At 35.2% G+C, this 23,516-nt stretch overlaps 1 protein-coding gene across 2 annotated transcripts in view; it reads left to right on the top strand.

Moving 5' to 3' along the window:
- The window catches only part of AKAP6 (A-kinase anchoring protein 6), a 250,248-nt gene that overhangs the window by 195,591 nt on the left and 31,141 nt on the right, over positions 1-23,516 (top strand). For both annotated transcript variants that reach the window (XM_072337277.1, XM_072337276.1), the window contains exons 10-11: positions 5,512-5,658; positions 9,083-9,307. In XM_072337277.1, coding sequence (XP_072193378.1) covers positions 5,512-5,658; positions 9,083-9,307 — 372 coding nt within the window. The remainder of the gene's footprint in view (positions 1-5,511; positions 5,659-9,082; positions 9,308-23,516) is intronic.

The raw sequence follows: 23,516 nt of genomic DNA, 5'->3' as shown, positions 1-23,516 counted from the left end.
CGTACAAAGTCTTCAAAAAGATATTGCATTTATAGTAAAATTTAAAGTGTTGGGATCACCTTCCTTAAGAAAAAGACAGAACAATGGGTATTGACTGCATAATTTTTTAATGTAGGGAAAAATTAGTTCATGAAGTTACTTAATATTTATTTCAATGTGTTTATTTCTCCGACTGCCAGGAAAAGGAGTTTGCTGCAAAAGTGTAATCCACATTTGCTACTTTCTGAAACAAAAATGTGAGGGTTTAAGACAAAAGTGCTAAGATTTGTCTTGTTTTACAGGCGTGAACACATGCGCACGCACTCACTCTCACAAATACATATTTTACTACTGTGCTTATTTGTAGTGGGGAAAAGCAAATGGAAATAAGTTAGCACTCTCCTTCTTGAGTTTTCTGAGTGATATAATTGGAATTAAATTATTAATGGGGAATACTTAAAAAAGATTGTTTTATGATCTTCTATTAGAGAATTTGCAATTCATTTTAGTATTTGTAGTTTGATTTATATTAAAGATAATGCAATCTATGTCCAATTAACAATACATAGCCAATGTAATATGATTTTCAGATCATGCAAATGGAATAAACTAGGAGAGGAAAAACTGATTCTTAACCTCAGATGTAATTTGCTGTGTGAGTTCTGGCAATTTTAAATGACATTGCACTTTTTAATTTTTCCAAAGGCTCAGCAGCAAATTTATCCCAATCAGGAAAGCCTATTATTAATTTACAAGGACAATTGTAGGAGTCTCTATAATTTCCCTGTGCAATTATTTGCCATAAATTGCTAATAGTGAAATACATGAAGTTTGCAAGAAACAGCAACTGCTATTTATCTAGACAGATCATTCAGCTGAGATCTCGAATGTTGTCCAGAGGTTCTAGTACTAATGACAACATAAGAAATATAACCAAGCTTCTGGATGGTTTCTAAAATGTTTCACACTGATAGTACCAAAAAGGTAGAAGCATTAAGAGCTATTGTGAAGGGGAGGCTGGCCTCTAGCAGATTCCTTCACTTTGCTTGTATACAGCTGAGCTTTGGACCCTGGACTTTGGAATAAAAAGACTCTTTGTTCTTCAGTGAATGGCATTAGGCATGGCCTTCCTAAGGGGCCACCATGAAGCCTAGCATGAAGAGTGCAAACATTATCCAGAAAGCAAAGTGAGAATGTGTGTGAAGAGATGGTGGACAAATATTACTATATGTGCATGACTATATGTTTACATATATTCATATTGTGTATTTGGTAAATATACTTGCAAAGTATTTGCTTTATGTATATAGCATGTTTTGTGAGTGTGTCACCACTGAATGTGTGCACATATAGCCCCTGACTGCATTTCTGTGCACTTCTGTCTGCCTCAGCCAAATCATTTCAAAAGGCAAAGTTTTAAAATTTAAAGGTGTAATCCAGGTAAAAATAAAGCTGGAAGTCACTGAGTCATGATCTCAGTTTCTGTTGTGCATTACTGTTTGACTGAAGGCACTTTTTTAGTATGTGAATGATGGAATGCAGAACATCTACAAATAGTGCACCCTTATTCCAATAATGGAGAAAGTTCACTGACTTAATTCTTCTGTACTTCGTAGCCATAGCTCCACTGTGTGTTCAGTATGTCTGGTCTCTTTTCACTATAACCAACAGAAGCACCATACAAAAGTCTTACAATGGATGTCTTAATCTCTCTGTGTGCTTTTAGAGCATTATTTTGAATTCCATCATGCGGGCTTTTTTTTTTTTTTTTTTTTTTTTTTTTCTCTTTCCTCTTCTGAAGTTTTATTACAACAACGGAATTCCCAGGGAGCTTTAGGGGCAAGGTTCGCATAATATTGCCCTAAAGTTTTGCTTGAGAAGTGGAATCTGCACCCTCATCCTGATCATCTTTTTGTGATGTTTCTCTTTCTGAAAGATGCGGTGTGCAGTCTTACAGAGTTGTTAACTGTGTACAGATTTTTTTATTGCTTACCAGACAGTGCTCATCTACGAACCTTTCATGATGATTTCTTTCTCTGACCTCTCAGTGACTAGGCATCTTGTTCCTTAACACTGAAGGAGGCTGAAAAATGCTTGAGTTGCTCAATGTGTGCCTTCTATACCAGTTTCAAAATGGCTTATTCTTCTGGTTTCCATGGTGACAATTAACACTGTTACAAGGCATTGTTCCAGTCTCCATTTGGGCAGAATTTTCGGGTGTGATTTTTCAAACAAAAAATGTTTTATATAATTTTTTAAAGAAAAGAAAAAAGGCATAGTTTAATTAAAGTGTCAAAAAACGTGTCTCAATCAAGACTGCCTAGGTTTTGTAAAATACTTTTATCAAAGGAAATTCAACTTTCTTTGTTTTGGAATTAAACTTCTCATGGTTTAAATATTTTGCCAAACTTATTCAGCAATAAATGTTACTGCTTTTTGCTAAACCCCACTGTTTTTATTTTGAGAAATACTAATCATATTGAGAGGGAATGAAAAGCCCAAATGCTTTAACTTACATAACAGTGTTTTGAATTTCTTTTGAGTGGCTTCGGGAACACAAAGCCAGCCATGCATGCGTGCAGCTAATCATGCTGTAAATATTTTGCAGGTTTATTTCATTCTCTTTTTTTCCCAATTTTTTACATGAAAAGTGTCGTGGGGAATTAAATATTAATTATTTATTATTGTGTCAGTTCTGAAAAAAAAAAGAAAATGGAACTTTTACTTTCTTAATCTTATTTTTGCCTATTAAACAGTAATCTATATCATAACATCCACAGACTGTCACAATGGAGCAGCCTTTGCTCACTTAAAGCTGAGGAAAGAATGAATCTGAAGTTTAAATTATCTTCTCACCGCAGGATTAAGAAGTCCTACCAGACTAGGGTTGTGCTGCACTGATAGAGCTGCTAGCTAATTTTTTCCATGCAACTGCTTGGAGTGTAGGTGTTTAATGGATTAAAAAATAGCATTAGCAATAGCATGTAGTGCTATCAGTTCTTAAACTATACTTCCTAATATTAAGCTCTTCCCTTAACTTAAAATACAGACTGCATGTTAAATATCCAGAAATGACTCTCAGTCACATACCTATATATTTAATAATGAACTTAATATTTTCATCTTTTACTATTGTAGTATAATGCATTTTCTGACAATCAGCACTTTCATCATGCTTGTTTGTATAGTAGGTTACATGGTGACAAAGTCAGAGGGTGTACATAAAACCTGTCTTATTTATTTTTTAATGTAATGACCCTTTAATAACATCATCAGAGTATTTGGATTATGCTGCACTGCGTTATTTCATCTGGTCCAAAATTAAATAAAACATCTTACTTTTCTGTGTCAACAAGAATTCTGTAGTTATGAAGCATTCACTGTATTTTTTTTTCTTCATTGGTCCTATGCCACCCCAGGACCGCTACCAACCCCAGCCCACCCTGTAGCAGCTTGTAACAGGTGATAGGCATTAGCCTGCGCCAGCCTCACACAGCTAGAGGACTCTCTCAGTCTATTAATTCACTTGACAAAAGAAAGGGAGTAGCATGAACTGGATTTCAGTGCCTAGCAAATTGGACTCTGGATTCCCCTTGATATTACATGTACTCATGGAAATAATTATGCAAATCCTTTTCAGCTATATCATTTTTAAATAGAAATCAGATTGCATGAAGAAGATCGTAATCGCCTCCAGTCACCATTCTAGCTGAAAAGGCAAAGATATGGGACCGAGAAAAGTACTTGTTGAACATTTCAGTCCAATAGAATGGCATTGTCCCGTTGAGAATTTGGTTTTCCTGTGCCAAATCTGGTCGATACCTAATATTGTATGGTTCTGAAACTGTAGTCACAGTGACTCTGTATCACAAGGCAAATTCTTTACAAACAATTCCTTGTTTTTTACTATGCATATTCATGTAATTTTGGATACACAGACACCTGATCAGTGTTCATTAATAATGAGAAATGGTTTAAATCACCTCATTTAAAACATTTGCTCTGTGATCCACAAATGACTAATATTTGCTGAAGTTTACATAATACAAATGATGTGCATGTGTTGTGCAAATGAAAGATTAAAATATGAAACTAACAATATGCAAACATATGCATGGAAATGCTGAGGACCTGTTAGCTGAAACAGTGATTTCACACCTTTATTATTTTCTTTAAGCCGTCTCCAATTGTATTTTTGCTTTGTTTTCCTACAGAGCATCTCCCTGGATCTGGAAAAGGCACCCATGTTTTAAACATTCCTTATTCACATTTAATTTTTTATATTTAGCCCAGTTACTAGCATTTGCACTAGTGAGCTTCTGTACCAGTTTCCTTGGCTGAATAGAAAGCAAAGAAGCTTAATGTTTAGGATGTTATTTTCTAATACCTCTGCATAATTTATGAATGCCTTGTAAACTCCTTTGTAAGAATACGTGTTGAATTCTCCTTTACCATTAAAAGATATGATTTTGACTACACCAAATTCCTTTTTCTATGAGTAGTTTGTATGTCAGCCAGAGAGGGAATTAGCTTACCTATAGGTATAGCATGTAGATTAATATGCTTGGGTTTAAATTTTGGGTTTTATCAGTGTAATATACCAGCTACTAATTGATTGCTGCAGTAGTTGTCACATTTAACGCTTAATTCAGGTTTTTAGAGAAGTTTTTTTTTAAATAGATGTATTTCCCTGTGCATCTCTAGATCAGAATACATTTCAATATAGTATCACATAATAGAATATCACTTGCTTACACATACAGCTAAAATATTTAGAAATTTGTATTAAATTGATTTTGTAAAAGTTTCTGGTTTTAGTCCTGTTTTCTGTGTTCTTTTTCATTTTTTAAACAGTTCTTAACAGTAGAGAAAATCAAGCATTTTGTCAGGACTGTATTGACACTGTGGCCATTGTGTTTTGTGTGCCATTTCACTTTTGCTTGATACAATAAAAATCAAGTTACATGTATTCTGTTATGAGGGAGTCACGTCAAAGTGTTTTTCTAAGGTGAAGCTCTCACATTTTCATGTGCTGCAATGTTTAAGGCCCGTGTATTTGACAAAATCCAGAAGGAGAGGAAGCAGAAGTAAACTTCACAGAAATCCTAAATCTGAAATTATTTCCATGGGCTTTTTTTTCAGTGAAGTGACTCAGTGGTACCTGCTAACTTAGCATATTTGAAAAATAAGACACCAACTCCCTTGAATGAAACAAAGGCAGATCGAGCTTTGGAAGAAAGGGTGTTAATGTTAGTGAATGCTACTGCACAAATGAATATTGTGAATGGGTGGATATTACTAAGTGTAATCAATCACTAACCGCCTGTGTTTATATGTCACCCAGAAGGCAATGTGGCTGGTACCTAAATCTGTTCAGATATGAAGATTATGTGCTAAAAAAGAAAAAAAAGAAAAAAAGAAAAAAGTAATGGCATAATGAGCATGATCAACTGGACACGTTTTGTTTTGTTTTCTAGAGAAGACTAGTCACAGTACACAGTAACTAATATTATCTATTTCTTTTCTTTTTAGAGATACAGTGTAGAAATGTCAATCAGGCAACCAAAAAAGATGGAACTGCTCAGTAAGGTTGAAGCTCTGAAGAAAAGTGGTGTTTTACTACCAAATGATCTCCTTGAAAAAGTGGATTCAATTAATGAAAAATGGGAACTGCTCGGGGTATTTGCATTTTTATTACTGTTTGTGGGTTATGTGTACATTTTTGTGTGTTGAAGTACGCTGTCTGTCTGATTTCTAATTTGAGGCACAAATATCTCTCTCTTTCAATTCACCACGTACATTTCAAACAAGCTACTCATGCTATTATAAAAACTCCATAGTATTTTCCTCTTGTGTTGATTTTTTTTATTCCATGCTTGTCTCCTGTCTGACTTTAATAATTTTAGTTCTTTAATACATAAAAAATGTAAGTAAAATATGCCATGTATTACGGGTATGCACCAAGTCAACTATAATGCAGTATATCTGATATACACTGACTGTCATGCTTGAGTGAATGTTAATAGAATTTATTCTGAAGGTACATGTTAGAGACATCTACTGTTTAACTATTTACTATACCCTTAAGATGAAAAGTGGGGTTGTCACTGCATATTTCAGGTCACTCTGATGGCTCAAAAACAAATATGCAGATTCTGTACAAATCAGAATACCTGAAGCTTAGAATACAGACTGTTTAGGTTTCATACTGCTGTATTCAGCTCACTTTTGACAAAAGCCAGAAAAGTTTCATGTAATTCATTTCACGCTATGATGGGCTGGGTCTCAGCCAAAGAGTGAGATACAAGAATCTGGCAAAAAAAAAAGCAATATAGAGATTCTGTTACCCAGAGCCCAGGGATGGCACCGTGCAGGAGACACTGTAGTCCTATTGTTGTAAAACAGCTGAGAGAGAGAGAGAGAGGTCAAACTATATATTTTTCCATCCACTTCTCTCCTTAATTGCCTTCACTTCAAATCAAGGGTAAGATAAATTTATAAATTACTTTAAATGATTAATTATAGATGTGTGATATTAACAATACAGTCACATTGCATAATTTTGCATGCTATTATCTGAGCTTAAAAAACATTTCTAATATATAATGAGTAAGCTATACATGCAACTTGCCAGCATCATTTAAAATACCGACTTGTGTCACTTTAGCTTATTTGGTAATACAATAGCCATTTTACAGAGGGTTGAGTTCTTTTAGTTCAGCGAAGTTGTTTCTTACTGATCGATTTTATAAATCTGCAAATTGTCAGAAAATGTTAAAAGTTGTCTCCTAAATAGTGAGTTTATTATTTTCCAATTATAATTATAACGTAGCATTTTTGAAGTATTTGAACAAGAATAAATTTGCTAATAAAAATGTGACCTACTAACCTGTTCTTTTACATCTATTCATGACAACTTTTAAAATAATTTTATTTGTTAGCCTTATACTTATAGCATTCAATGTATTTAATCAGATTAATTCAGCTACACTGATTACAGCTGGTAGGATACAAATGATGAGTAAGTGATAATAATTATAAAAATCTAGGAAAACTCTTTCTTAAGAAAAAATTGAAGCCCCCCCTTCTCTGCATTTTAAGATTAAAATATGCCTCTGGATTAAGTTTTGCAATTAATTTCAGCATTTACAGAAAAATTAAAAAAAAAATAACTATTACTGTTTTCCTGCTAGATGCAATTTCATTAATAATAAGCAGAGTTTGATAGAGTTTTGTTGAATTTAATAAAAATCTTCACAGAAACTAACGGTGGTAGGCATACTGTTTTAATTGGCATGATTATGTTTTAATTGGCATGAAAAAAATTAAAGACAAGGATTTTAACTTCTAACAATGGTAAAATAGAGGGATATGGTTTTTAATATTACTTTCATCTAAGGTGAACAGTGTGGAATGGAAATACATTAGAATGAAATGTCAGTGGTGCGTACAGTTTAATCTGTGAAATTTTGTCCCCTGTGCTGAATATTACTCTGTCTCAATTGCATATTAAACAACCCTATCAAGGCAGGCATTGGCATCTGCTGTGCTGACACAAATTGTGAATTAAATGAAATTGATGTCCTCTGTCGTATATTTATGAAGACGGACCATTCTCTGAAGTATTCTGTTTATGAAGAATTTATGATTGCAAACTGTTCCAGAACAAAAAAGTGGCAATAAATTCTTTTTTGTGACCCTACCCTCCAAGGGCATTGATTTCACCTCCTGCTGCTACTTTTGTTACAGCATAAAAACAATAGCTAGTGCTGGATTCCACTGAGGGTCTTCAAATTATCAATATTTGCACCATGAAAATAGAAGGGTGGTGCCAAGAAAGCATGTTTTTTAGTTATGATCTCCTAAATAGGTTATTTACAGAATGCCACAAAGTAGATTAATGTCTGTTGATCTAATTTTGTGTTTTTAGGCTTATTTTTGGAAGCTAAGTTCATTATGATAAATTATATTCCAGTAACTTAATGAAGGGTGGATTTTCAACAGACAGCCATACTGGGTCACCTAAAACCATGTCTTCATGTTACAACAATTAACCGCTGCTAATTATCAGTTTAAAAGGTTATTGGATGTGATTGTCAGTGTATATTGAGTGTTCTACAATCAGTAACACAGATCTAGTACTTATAATAAGTGTCAGACTGACAGCCGCTTATAGGTCAGATAAAATACTGCTAGGCATAGGAGAAGCAGGCAACTGCATATCTCCTCTGTGATGTTTAAATGATTGCCTTTCAAAATATTAAAAAGGAAGGTAACTTCCTATCTCTGGCCTCTTCAGAATATTCATTACTGTCACCATGTCCACTATCAAAATGTTATTCAGCAGTTCCTTTATTAGAAGTACTACTTTGAAAAGCTATAGTTAATTAGTTTCATTAATAATCAGAGGTGAATGTTTATTCTGATCCATTATTTTTAAAGTGGATGCTTAACATGGAGAACTTAAATCCAAATTTAGGTGCCTAAATAATTGGTTTGATGGCTTTGCAGTTTCTAGCTTATTGGTGTCTGAATGAGTTCTTCCTGTTTTAAAAGCAAGCCAGATGTTATGTGACCTAACTGTTCCTGTATACAACTTCAGGGCTGCAAGTTTGGAAACTGTGACCTGACAGTTTGTACCTTGGAAATATTTCAGTATTGAAGTGTTTCCCTAAAATCATAGATGCACAGGAGCTTGGTGAGCTCAACACTTGCTATATTTTCTGTTCTTACAGCCGAGAAACCAGTAAGTCCTACGATCATAAGTATCTAAAGCAGCTGACAAATTCTGTAACTACTTTATGAAGTTATGTAGCATTCTGCCTTCTCTGTCCATAGTTGTTCTGAATAAACATTGATTAATCATGCTTCCAGCAAAGTCAGTGACCCATAGAGAACAACACTGTGGCGTTAGTGAAAAACAAGGATACAAAATATGAAATTGATTGAATGAAGGAAACAAAGAGTGAAATTGATTGATATTAGTAGTAATTTAAAAATAAAAACCTCTCTAGTCATTTAACAGATGCTTCTTGTTGCACATTAACCTGTATGTGTTTTGGTGCATAAGACTAATCTATGTTTTCTTTATCTGGTGTATTAGAAAACCCTAGGAGAGAAGATCCAAGACACAATGGTAGGGCACAGTGGGTTAGGTCCACGTGACCTGCTCTCGCCTGAAAGCGGCAGCCTGGTAAGGCAGCTGGAGGTCAGGATCAAAGAGCTGAAAGGGTGGCTGAGAGATACAGAGCTTTTCATCTTCAATTCCTGTCTGAGACAAGAAAACGAAGGAACAATGAATACTGAGAAACAACTGCAATATTTTAAGGTAATGAAAAAACAGTCATAGTCTTCATAGATACTCTTCTTGATGATAGGATAAAATATTTAAATTATACATGTCATAATGCAATGTATGTACATAGGTAATCATGCACTCATATTTTAACTTTCGTTTATGTCTTAAGTGTTAATTCATTTTGATTTTGTTAAATCTTTGCAGTAATATTTTTCTGTTAACTTTTTCAAAAGAGATATTTACAGGGCTGATCACCAAAGTTGAAAAGCAATACTATGCTTTATTTCTGCTTCACTATAAAACTAAGTTCAATTATGAGAAGCTTTACTCTTAATTTCACTTCCTACATAAGTTATTTTAATTAGTATGTTGTGTGGCCATCAGTTTAATAGCCTATTTCTCTGCCTACATAAGTCAGAAATAGTCCATTTGAGGTCAAATTTACAGAAGTATAAACTTATCATAGCTGAGAAAATATTCGAGTTTGTCACAAACAGATATGTAGAACAAGACATGCTCTATAAGATTTGCGTTAGTCTGGGCCACATCTTAAGCCTAAGCCTGGATATTTATTGAAAGGAGGGAAGAGAAGTGTAGTCATTATGCTATATACAGGTGGATAAGCTCCTTCAACAACCAGCCGGCATTCAGCTTTGCAGCTGACATAGCAGAAGTCTCATGTCATGTTTCATTCCCCAGAAGTAGAGGGACCGTTTAGGAGACAGGACTATTCAGTTAGCAAATAAATCTATCTGGTGGAACTATGTGCTTTTCTTCTGTACATAGCTATGACTTTTAATAAACCTCACCTGAGTCATCCTTACAGGTCACTTTACTCTGCAAGTTGTCTTTGACCAAAGAATAAGAAACAAATAATGAGTAATTGCCAAGCATTAGAGGTAAAGATATTTTTCATCGGTACACCAGAGTGTCTAAGGCAACAGTGCTCTTAAAGCAATGGACAATTTATTGAATACTCACCTCAAAGGGCAGGTTGCAAACACTTCCAAACAAATATTTTTTCAGACAGATATTCGAGAAAACTATAGTGGAAAACTGTCTTCCCAATTAGACAGTCTTTAATACTTCTTTTTCCAGTCATGAGAATTATGGGGAAAACTTGTGTCAGTGTAGATGAAGTTGGTTTTCTTTTCAGGTTCCTGAACATGTTTCTCTGAATACAACTTTGAATTTCTATACTACATCTGTGTTGTTTGTGATGCTGAATAAGTGATGCTGATTCTGTTTGTTCTATCAGCAAACTTTTAAATGTTAGTGATTGTGAAGGAAATGCTGGTAAACCTGCAGAAGTTAACAATAACGGACCCGTGTTTTCAGTAGTTTTTATTTCAGTGGAAATTTATGGTATTTGTGTAAGTGCGTAACTATGGATTGAAAAATCCGATTTCTAACAAACTTGTTTTTAAAGTCCTAGCAATATATATGTAAATGAAGATATATATATATGAACATAACTATTATAATTTTTTTCTTACATATTCAGAATGTGCACAAATCTTTCAAATTACATATATATGTATGCATATATATGTATATGATATGATATGATGTAATGCCAAGAGCTCTAGAGATGTTAAACAGGGTATCTATCATAGTACACACATAGAGTGGTGTAACCAGAGTATTTCATTACTTGGTTGATTATCTATTAATTACATAAATAATACATTAATTATTTTTAAAATGGTAGCCATTAGAGTATAAAAAAATAATTACTTATCAAATATGGTGAGAGCACATCACTTTGTCATATATATTAAACCATCTTTGTCTCATTAAATCTGAAATCCTCTATAAGTAAGTTTTCCATTCTTCACTGATCTCCTGGGGAAGTGTATAAAAGATAAAATGGATATAATTAACAATACTCCAATGTATAATACATATATTTGAGAAAGAGCATTTAGAAGATTTTCAAAAACATTAGCGATGCCACTAGTAGGAAACCTGCTGGGGTTTAGTCTGACTTACTTTCCACTTAACTTAAGAGTTTAACCTTATTACTGCTTTTTCTGTGGTAAGTGAATCATTGTTACTTAATGGAATTTTATTGTACAGCACTGTCCCAATTATACACATCACCATTGTGCACAGAGATATATTTTTAATGAAATAAAGTCAACAATGCTGTTGATTTTCATTTATGATCTGCTGTTTTTAATTACACTTATGCCTTAGGAAAAACAGTTATTTCATTTTCCGTGTGTTTTTATTTCATTTTGCACCGATAGGATAGGTTGAATGTATTGTTCACTTGTAGCTGGGACCCAAGATGACAATAATGTTGGAAAGAGGTGTTGTTAAATTAGCTAATAAGAAATTATTTTGACTTTTTTCCTTTTATTTAAAAAAATCGTGCATATTAATTTAAGAGTTCTCTTTATTAAAGAGTCTGCTACTGCACTGCTTTTCTTTTGAGATATTTCTATGCAGTGGTAACATCAAACATTTCTACAGTACTCTTCTGCCTGGGACCTGTACTTACTGTACAAACATTAATGAACTAAACCCCATTAAACCTTCCTTAAAGGTAGGAATTATCACCTTTTTATAAATGGGAGAACTAAAATGCAAGGAGATTAAGTGACTTTTTCAGTCTTTCGGAAAACTAATGGCTGTTCTGGAGAAAAAGTAAGCTGCTATGACCCAAGTCTTTGGTTCTAACTGCAGGGCTGCTTTTCCTTCCTTCCTCTAGAATACTTCTCAATATAGTCCATTTTAATATGTAATGCAAACAGACTGCATCCCTGTGCTAATCAGTGTCTCTTGTTCCCGTTTGAAGTTCAAATCCTTCTTTTTTTTTTTTTTTTTTTTTTTTTTTCATTATTATTAGCATATTTGGATATTAAAATTAATAGAATATCATTAGTTACGGTCATTACTCAGCTCATGTAAGGTCCGGTATTTCTTGGTTTAGGGATAACTATATTACGTACTTTGGTTGGCCCAGTAATCTCTATGCAATATTTTACAGCCAGTCTGCAAAGCCATTTTGTAACCTGTTCTGCCAATTTTCTGTCCTCCTCAAGGTTTCAAAATTTTTCATATTTAGTTCCAAAACAGAGGAAAACACTTTGCTTCAGTCTATAGTGACATTTGCTGGCCATTCCACAGCAACACTGCGAGCTTCCAAAAATAGCCTAACCCAGGCTGCTTTAAAAAAGAAGGGGGGGGGGGGGGGGGGGAAATAGTGAACACAAGTTGCACAGCTGCAAAGGCAGATGTGTGGGTGCCTTACCCCTGATTTGCTGCAACATGAAAAACAGATTAATCTGGACCAAGACAATCAAGAGATGGACTTAAATTTCATGAGATCTTCCTAACCACAAACATACATTTATTTTATTTATTCATCCTTTTTGTTTCTGTTTTGCCTTTTGAGTTCCTGGAATTCATGTTTGCTTGTTTTTCACTGAAACTCTAGCGGCCTGAATCAGAACTACGCTTTTTAAATGAGCTACAAGATTCTCAGGTAAACACATAATTCTAGGAATTGAAAAACCTACTGTCATGAGACTAATAATTGGCACAACTGATTTCCTAACCTAATGATGTATGACAATTTTGTGAGTCAGGAGAGACTTGGAACAGGAAAGAATGAGGAACAATACTAAAAAGAATTTGCATTCTTTCATGATAGTTTTAGTAAATCCCATTATTTGAGTAAGATCTAGCCAGAACTTGTGCACTCATTGGCTTGTAAGTAGGAGTGTTCTGCCACATTTGCTTTTTATGTGTCTGGGACTTCAAAAATCATGCTGTTTTCTGTGCAAAAGGCAGCAAAAGAGCCTCAATAATTAGTCACATATTTCTGTCACTTGTAATAAAACTTATGACTTTAAGCATTTGATATAGAGCAATGATCCATCAACATTAAGAAGGTATTTGTTGTGGTTTTGGATCACAGGCCAGCTGCTCAAGAACAAGCATAGATCTGTGAGTACCTATCCATCTTGATATCCCTTCTCAGACACATAAAGCTGGAAAAGCTCCTGCTCCTTTTGATAGCCAGATTTATAAATGTCCTCTTTTCTTAAGGAAAAGAGAAGATTCCTCCAGACTTGGTTAAAATAGCATACCAGAGCATTTTCTGACCTTTGTTCTTTGGCAACTATAAAGTTACATTTCATGTAGTTTTCTGATCTGGTTTTGTGTGAGCCATGCTCTACTGTCATGCCTGTCTCATGAAATTGTATTTGAGTCTAAAAAAGAGATGCCTAATCTTCAGCAGCACTGGAGGCTTGTTGTTCCCATTGACTTTGGTCAATGTATTCATTACAGAAATCAGACAAAACCATTTGTACCAGAATATGTTGGAAAGACTTTCTCATTTAATATTTCTAAAAATCAATAGCGTATTGAATTCCAAGAAAGTAGTATTTGTAGCCATCTCTGCCTTCTAAGCAGTGTAGATTATCTAGTGTTTGTAGCTATTTCTAATGACTAAACTTACAGAAGAATGGTTTTTGTCTTCCATTACATTTGCAACTGAGCAAGCCAAACGATGCAAAGGCATTAAAAAAGCAGAATTTCTGGTCACCATCTCTTATTTCAACATCACCTAAAGAAACTGAGCATTCTGATGAAGTGATGCAGATTACATTAGTACTTCATAATTCATCAGTTAATCGACACCTATTATGACACTTTTCATTATAACTGAAAAGCTTCTCTAAGTCAGCACTGTACATCTTAACAGCAATTCAGTTAAACAAAATTCTGTTAAACAAAACACAAGTGAGTTAGTTTGGGAGCATATAAGATTATAGCCACACTGAAATCAAAAGAAAATATTAACTTTGAGTAAAGGTTTGGTGACTCAGAGATTGGAAAAATGTTCCTACAGGTGCCAGGAATCACTTTTGCTGCTGCATTTTGGATGCTTTACAGTTTTTGGAATCATGTTTCTGGCAGAGCTGCAATCAAAGAATTACAGAAATTCAATGTGCCTGTAACAAACATATGCAGAACAGTTTCCAGCAGACAGTCCAAAAGAAGTCAAGCAGCATTTAATCCTTATTATACCTCTAAGATGATAAAAATGTTGTAGAAATTTTAATATATTTCTCAGAAAGAGTATGACTTCAGAGCCCTAAGTCTTTTCACAGATGAAGAAATGTTTACCTGAATTTTGTTTGGATTAAATTTCAATAAACAGGAAGGCATAAAGTATTAAATCTTATGAAAACCAGACAGAATTCCAAAGTGTAATAAAACTTGATGCCACTTACAAAGGATTGAAGCAAATTCAAACTTAATTTACACAACCTACCATCCCCAAACAGCAATTCTGTAGGTCACTTAAATGAGAATCCACCTAGGCAGGTTACCAGTTGTAACAAATGGCTTACATTATTTTTTCCCCCAGCCTTGTATGTTGTTGATAACTGAAGGAAGTCCTTGGGATACATTTTTCTTCAGTCATGGTCTCTTGAAGAGTCATACGTATGGAAGTGAGAATAGCTGACTTGGCTTCTTTTGATAGATCATTCTTAGTTCCATCACTTAATTTTGTCATTATCATTGGTGATACAATTGATTTTCTTCTTCTGATGCACCCAAATGAAAATGCAACTGCTTATTCTGCTATTACCTTGAATATCTATTTACTGCAAAGCCAAAAACTTCCTCTTCAATTATTATCAGCTTGGAAAAGAGGAATGAGAAGAAAGCAAAAGATGACAAAAGTAAGAGAGTGAAATGCTTTCCCTCAAAATAGGCAAAGCTTGAGTTGTATTTTGTATAGTGCAAGTAGAAGTGAGGGTCTTTGCTTGGCCTCTTAGCTTTAATTCTTTTGTTAGTGATAATATTTAAAAAACAAAAAACAGAAAACAAAAAAAAAACACACAAAAAAAACCAACTAGTACAATGTAGACAGGAAATATAAGATAGTTTAAATAAATCCCTGTTATGTATCCAATAAGGAGGACACTCTACTGTCTTCACTTTGTACTACAGCATGTGTTTATACATGAGTTCTATTTATTTCTGTGGAAACTACAACAGATACAAATACCACAGTAATACTATTTGATAGAACAAATTCTCATCTGCAAAACACTATTTTTCACCATAGTCACCATTAACTGTGACTTTTGGCAGTAATGAATAAGAAACTGCATGCCACATTCATACAAATCTGCACCAGTAGAGGTGATCCACTGACCCTGTTGCCACTGCTGAAATGCACCAGCCACCTCTTCTATGTTCTCACATCCACTGTTTAGTCTCCATGTGCTCAGCAACCGTTGATTAATGTCACCAGATGCCATTTTTCCTCAGGGAAGAATTCAGTGACACACTTTTGCCTCATATGCACTCACATTTCAGATGCCATTTTGTCATTTGTCATACTACCCCTGTGCTGCTGTCTGTTACGTGACAACAAAATGTAACAGAGTATTGGAGGGAAGGTTAAACTTCTACAACCATACCACAAACATCTACCTCTGAGTTCATGGGCCAATAATAATAACATAGGAGGCATAACTTTCAGAGCAGCCATTCAATGATTTATTTGGTCATAACTGCCCCTTTGGAGCCATAGCATTGTGCTTTCCAGTGCAAATCTCTCCCATATTAGAGGGTTGTTAATTGAATGGTGTCCTGTGAAGCCAATAAATTCTGCTGATGAGGTTTATTTTTAATTGGTAGATTATTGACCTAGTAGAACATTGCCTAATCTTGGTTTCAGGATTGTATAGGTTTCCCAAGTTTCATCATTGCATGTAAGTTAATAGATCACTGTCGCAATAGGGAATAGTATTACAGACTGTATTCATACCTTTACTCACACTAAAAAGAGTATGCTTTCAGGAAATCCATTGATTCCAGTATAATTTGCAGAGTAAAGTGTAGTGCAGTGTGAGTTAGAATGTGAATGTAGAAAGAACAAGCCTTCAGAATAAGTGTTATTGAACTCCTTATCAGGTATATTATGTATCACAAGTATGAGATGTGTGTCAGGAATGGGATTTGCAGACCGGCAACATATTACTAGAGACAGCAAATTATGCTAGCTGCATTAAGGCAGTGAGGAAAAAAAATATGTGGATTCTTGTTCTTAACATGATGGTCCCTTTACTGATCTGTCAGGAAAGTGCTGCATTTCCTCACCTCAGAATAAAACTGAGGAGTGGGTCTTTATTCTGATGAATTTTCTGTGCATTTCACCTATTGCTGGAAGCTCAGTGTCATTTGTAGTGTACCACCTTCCCTTTACCACAGTGATGCTTACTTTTGTGTACTGAATGCAAGAAAGTAACCTCTTTATGTTCTCTATTCTGAGGATTAGTGAAGGAAATAGTGTTTTCTGTGCCCTCTTTGTTTGCATCCTATCTATCTAGCCTCCTTATCCTAATCCTGTTTTGTCAAAGCAATGGAAGAATGGTTGGTGAAGGTGCAATAATAAAATGAATACTGAGCCTCTGAGACCATCATCTGCAAACACTCTCCTCATCCAGAGTTTGCCTTTTGGCAACTTTCAGATTAAGAATAATAATTAAGAAGATTCAAGATTTCAGATTAAGAAGAATAATAAAGATATTAAGCACAATATCCACATTAGAACTTCAGCCTGAGGGCTACAGGTATCGGTGCACCTCCATGTAAAGAAATTTTTCTTTAAGAACTATTATGTAGCTCCGAGTTAGCATACAAAGTTTTAACAGTTTAAATTGTTCACTGAAGATGGCTGAAATTCATACCTAACACTGGAAATTTTCTTTGCATCTAATGTGAAATGTATGCTGAGAAATGTCTTCATTTCTTTTAAGCTTTAATTCTAAGTGAATTCCAACAGTTTAAAAGTAAAGTTAAGCCTGGCTTATGCTTCACTGGATTTGTAACTTTTTGCTTGTACCTTCATTTGTTTCTTCTCTTGAATTTCAACACATGTTCATTTGAAACTCTGCCCGGTGTGGTTACACAGCAAAAACTGCAAGTTTGTCCACAACAGGAAAATAACTTTTAGGTCAGTGTGGTTTAGGATTCATCATAAAAGGAAAACACAGCCCTGACATTTATCATATCTGCCTGGTGTTCTCTCTACTGTTATTTTAGCATTTTCTGGGAGCAAAGAAAGAAACCCTAACAAATTGTACCACTTCTTTCAATGTTTCCCCTTTGCGCATGTTTCCCTGGAAAGAGAACTTCTCAAACTGAATGAAAAGAGGGCATGAACTGAAGGCATTTATAAACACAAACTGTGCCAGAGTAGGAAAATGGATCCTCCTGCCATCATGCCTGGCTTCTCTGCATGGATGGCTTGGTTTACCCCTGGATCCAAGTTAACTCCAACTTTGCTGTGTGTAGACAGCAGTTCAAAAATATTTGTGAAAATGTATCTAATTAGTTTCCAATATGAAGCACAAAAAATAATGCTCGGGGAAGGTATGTTGTATTTCAGTAGGGAAAAGGCATTTACATCCAACACTGTTTTTCTTTTATTTTTAAAAGTTACCATCCTGTAATTGCACACTAGTTTAGAGCTTAGATAGGAGCATCTTAGCAATAATGGGCACTTTTTTAAAAGATTATTGCCAAAAGTGCATTCTTTATTCCAGGGAGACACTGTAATAGATACCAGTGCTTTAATAATGATACAAGCAATCTGTAAGCTATTATAGTTTCTTTTATAGTAACTTAATCTTCATGTTGTTTTATATGTCTGGAATTTTGATAGTGTTTTTAATTTATGAGGAGAAGAAGTACATTATGTATTACTAGTTACATGGGAATGTGAGCTAAATATTAGTCCATTCAACTATATTTTTACAAACAAATATTTTGAAGTACTAAAGCATAATGAGTAGAACAAAGAAATTAATTCTGGATTCTTACTGTTTTTTTCAGTACGATGATGCACTTCTAAAAAAAGGGGGGGGGGGGGAATAATGTGGCTATTTTTAGAATGCTATTTTAAAATTGATACTTTATTTAAAATAAATATATTTACCAATTTAACTAATTTGTTTACAGTATTAATGACAAATAAATACAAATTTCCTTGTACATTCTAAAGATAGTGAGTGAATATGTTAAGTACTAGATTATACATAGAATACAGGCTCTTGAAGCAAATGCAGTAATTAAATATTTTTTCTTACTACTTTCTCGCCATTTTAATATGTGCAGGAATACACGCAGTTCACAAAGAATATGGTGAACTGTGCTCAGACTTGTAAGAGAAGTATAGTAATACTTGGCTAAGCAGTGAGTTACAGAAAGAAATGATCACTGTAGTAGGTCCAGAACCATCTGCTTTGAAAGCTGAATGTTTATAAGCCCATGGGGCTGGGTGGTTTGCACCCTAGAGTGATGAGGGAGTTGGTGGATGTGGTTGCCAAACCACTCTCCATAATTTTTTGGCAATCTTGGCTGACTGGAGATGTCCTGGTGGATTGGAGCCTGGCGAATGTGACATCTGTCTTCAAAAAGGGCCAGAAAGACAATCCTGGCAGCTACGGAGGTGTGTCTGGAAAGCTCCCAGACGGAAAGGGACCTTGGTGTGCTGATGGACAGTCGGCTGAATATGAGCAAGCAGTGTGCCCAGGTGGCCAAGAGGGCCAATGGCATCCTGGCTTGTATCAAGAATGGTGTGGTGAGCAGGACTAGGGAAGTCATCCTGCCCCTGTACTCAGCACTGGTGAGGCCTCACCTCGAGTACTGTGTTCAGTTTTGGGCATCTCAGCACAGGAAAGACATGGAGGTACTGGAGCAGGTCCAGAGAAGGTCAACGAGGCTCGTGAAGGGCTTGGAGAATCAGCCCTATGAGGAGAGGCTAAGGAAGATGGGGCTGTTTAGTCTGGGGAAAAGGAGACTGAGGGGAGACCTTATCGCCCTCTTCCAGTACCTGAGAGGTTCTTACAGTGAGAGTGGGGCTGGTCTCTTCTCACTAGTGACATGTGACAGGATGAGGGGAAATGGCCTCAAGTTGCACCAGGGCAAGTTTAGGTTGGATATTAGGAAGAATTTGTTTACAAAAAGGGTAGTTAAGTACTGAAATAGGCTCCCCAGGGAGGTGGTTGAATCGCTGTCCCTGGATATGTTTAAGAGTCGTTTGGATGTGGTGCTCAGGGATATGATTTAGCAGAGGGTTGTTAGAGTTAGGGTACTATGGTTATGCTGCGGTTGGACTTGATGATCTTCCAGGTCTTTTCCAACCTGGGTAATTCTATGATTCTATGATTCTAGTAATTTAGTGGTTGTAATGTTATTAAAAGTAGGCCTTTGAAACAGAGAATCATATCACTATTTTGGGAGAATTCATAATCTACTTTAAACTGTCATTCGGTGTTTCTGACTTGCAATTGGATGATATTTCTAAAATGCCAGACCTAGATTCTGTTGTGACCATCATCGTAATAAAATATGACAGCAAAGATATTATATCGATACTTTCTCCATAATTATCATTAAAGATCTCTGAAGGGTTAAGTACAAAGGCTTTCCACTGAATGGTCTGCAATCCTTGTGCCTTTAAAGTCTTTTAATATAGCCAAGACTGGTGACAACCAGGAGACAAATCTATGAACAAACCCGTTTGGAGAGAATAGTTTTGTGGTGTGTGATGTATGTTACGTAAATGAGCTTATTAGGACTCTCATCTGTTTTATTATTGGTGCCCAATTTAATAGAGGCATTTAAAAAACAATATTTCTGCCTGACTCCTTGAAATGAAGAAGATACATTGATATAATTGAGAGCAAATGATTGCATGTTGTGCCATTTAATCATGTCATTTTTCAATTGCTGTTTTTTGCACTTCACTGCATACTTATAGAATATTTAGCTTCAGTATAGATTAAGTCCCACTGTCTGCAACTGAGTAGAGTTCCAATATTAGGTGACATTTTCTTTTAACCTTGAAATCAGCAAAAGCACACAGGTTTGGCATTATTTTTCTAAAAGATGACAAGTCATTCATTTCCTATATTTTTCATTTGGCATTTTTGTTTTGAGGAATTACTTTCTCGTTAATTTTTTTTTTTTTGAGAAATTACTGTTTTTCTTTTTCATTTTGAAACAGTTTTCTTTCACTGTGTGTCCTATAAGAGTGGAATTTGAAATACAAACTTGCATCATGCCAAACAGGAGAATTTTCTATGAGCATTGCAATTTTATAGAAAAAACTGAAAAGTAAATTTTAACAAATATTTGCAAGCATATTTTCTCTTGTTTTTGCTTGTTGTATAACTGATATTAACCATGATTCTTGCAGCATTAGCACTGTTGTAAACTGAAGTTCTGCGCTGTCATGGTTTGATGATTTTTGGTTACTGGTATTCTACATCGTAACATCATGTAATGCACTGGAAGTTAAAGTGTTAATGCTCCAGTTCCAGGTACCTAGCCAAATATCAGATATTAGGAGGTAAACTGGTTTTGTTACATTGTTTGATTGTTGTATTGAAAAGGACAACTTCCATACTCAGAATTTGCCTTAATTTCTATGCACAGTTGTTGTACTAAATAACAACAGATCTATCATTTCATCTTCCTATCATTCTCCATCAGGTGATAAGATACAGTAGGAAGGGTATCTTCCAGCACATACCCATGTCCTGTAATGAGGTGAAAAACAAACCCTTAAGAGATGAAGGTTTAATAGAATCTTTGTATTAGAGCTGATAATTCCAGATTTATTTGCAGTGGAAATTCAGTCATTTACCTGAAAATATCCAGTATTGCCCATGCATAGAAACACAACCTAAGGATCCTAGTATACCTTGGCATTACTTCTGATTATATGTGGATTGTATGCGTTTAAATGAAGGAAACTCATTTCAAACAGACATTTAAAATATTTTTAGTCTCAAGGCCTACTGAGTTCACTGAGAACCTTGGTACTATTAGCCAATCTATTTTAGCACCTGCTCTGAGGAACCTTGATGTAAGAAATTCTGTGGCTAACTCCTCTGCTATGTTGTGTCAGAAGAAAACTGGCTTCCCAGCCTTCAGTCAAACAGAACATACATTGCCCAAAAGCTGAGGGATGGAGGAGGGTTGGGGCTGCCTGGCTCTAACATTCTTTAACTTCTCACCTGCCTAGGTCTCCTACATTCTCTGGCACTGCCTAAAGCTGCACACGTTTTTGTCACCTGCTTTTCACTCAGGAATCAAGCAGCCATGCAGAACAACTTCTGGTCTGGTCATGGCTACTTCCAGCCTCATAGGCAGTGCCATTAGCCCATGGCTTGGAAAGTCTGTTTGATGTCATTTTACTCAGCAAGGGCTTTTCCACATGATTTAAGGCATGGTATTAACAAGCTGTGAAGTAGTTTCAGCTAGCCTTTTGTAGCTATGCAGGTGATAACTTCAAAGCACTGAAAACAGAAGTAGGCAGAGGGAAGAAGTATCTCCCAAGATTCTAGCAGCTCTTGTGGGTATGGGAAAATGTGACTTTCAATAATGTTATAATGAATAACATCTCAGTGTTTTCAGAGTGTCTGTTGCAAAGCAAAGACCTGGACAAAGTCGAGCTTGCACATGGCAGCTGCAGTTGCCATGTTTACACAGCCAGCAGCAAGCAAAGTGGTATATATCAATTTAAGTCTTACTGTGGAAGACGTAAGTTAGAGTTGAATGTGTCTGATCTCTTAATCTGCATTTCAGCCAAACTTTTGCACACACAGAAGCCTAAGTAATGCTCTAAATCTATTGTTAGACCATTTCCTAATTTTCTGAATTGTCGAGTACTCAGTAGCTTACCACAGCTTCTATAGACATATGGCTCGAATCTCAGTAGAGATACTGTGTAATCTGATTATTTTTTTTCCTTTCTTTTCTTTCTTTTCTTCTTCTTATTAATTAATTATAGCTGTTAATTCACAACCCAGTATATACCTAGCAAAGAAATGAAGTAAGTGTGGCCTTGGAGTCATGCATGGCTGTTGTACCATTTTAACAACAGCAGATTGTGGATGGATATACAATAACATGAAGTATTGTGGCATAGGATGCAATTACTGTGTCCCTTAAGGACAATGTATACCAGATCATAATCCTGCTTAGATTCATTATTGCTGGTGTCATTGTATGGGGTTTAAAGAAGTCTTTACATGATTAAGTTCTCTGACTTTTAAAGTATTGTTCCTATAGCCAACTCTTTCAATACACTGTTAGGTACAAGCACTTCATTCTTCTCCTGTTTAATATTAACTGTAATATCATGTAATAAAATTGAAACAAAAGTGCCATAGGCCTAATTGTACTGTCACAGCCATGTAAATCAGAAATAGTTTCAGTAAAGCTACTGTTATTATGCTGGTGTAAAATTGATGTAAATTAGAAATGACTTGGATCCTGTAGCTCTGCTTTCAGATAGCACAATGTGAAGTCCTCACTTAAACACTCACATAATGGTTTATGAATTAAATACCCCTTACCTCATCAAATTATATGGTATTGTATCAAAATTGAACAGTATTTATAAGGAATGACATAATCAGATAGGCTGAGGTAAGATAATGTTATGGGGCCAAGTTCTGAGCTGTGTTGACTTCCACAAACTTAATGCAGATCTGTATGAATTGGCTGCCAGCAGTATATAACTTACCATCATCACTGCATAAAAATGAATTGTTTTGCTGTTACACAATGTAAAGTAAGAACTTTGACTTTAGGTAGGGCTTTACTTATTTATTTATTTTTTTCTGATATGTTAGACTAATGAACAGCATCAAAAAGGAAATGTCTGAGACATGTTGGTTACATCAAGAACTGTGTAGGAAACTAGTAATGAAGTCGAGGAAAATAAATAGGGCAAGTTCAGGAAACATAAGTGAAAATGCAGCTCTGGTATAAATTGAATAATAAAATTCCTGGTCATATTTTGCCATAAATAGTGGTTTGGGAATTTGTCATTCACCTTATTTAAAATTCAGAAATATTAAAGGTACAGGGTTCTCTCATTATAGAAGTAATAGAATTCCAGCTATTACAGAGTTAGGGTAATTTACATTGCTATAGAATGCATTATATCAATAAGTGGAACATCTGTATGAAATGTCCACCTGCTGATATACTACTTAGTGTACTTTACAGTGAAATGTACTTAATCATTTTAAGACGTCTTCTAATGAAATCTTATCATGATTAGCATTTTGAACACAAATACTGTTAGGCATTAAAACTTCTGCCTTAAATGAGATTGCATTGTCTTGTTTACCCTTGTTGGTTAATAAGCAATCTGTTAACTGTTAGAACAGCCCAATTC

The sequence above is a fragment of the Excalfactoria chinensis genome, chromosome 5 (assembly GCF_039878825.1).
Source record: "Excalfactoria chinensis isolate bCotChi1 chromosome 5, bCotChi1.hap2, whole genome shotgun sequence".
In the NCBI taxonomy this organism is placed as follows: Eukaryota; Metazoa; Chordata; class Aves; order Galliformes; family Phasianidae; genus Excalfactoria; species Excalfactoria chinensis.
The sequence above is the reverse complement of the archived record's forward strand: the minus strand, read 5'-3'. Positions and strand labels throughout refer to the sequence as shown.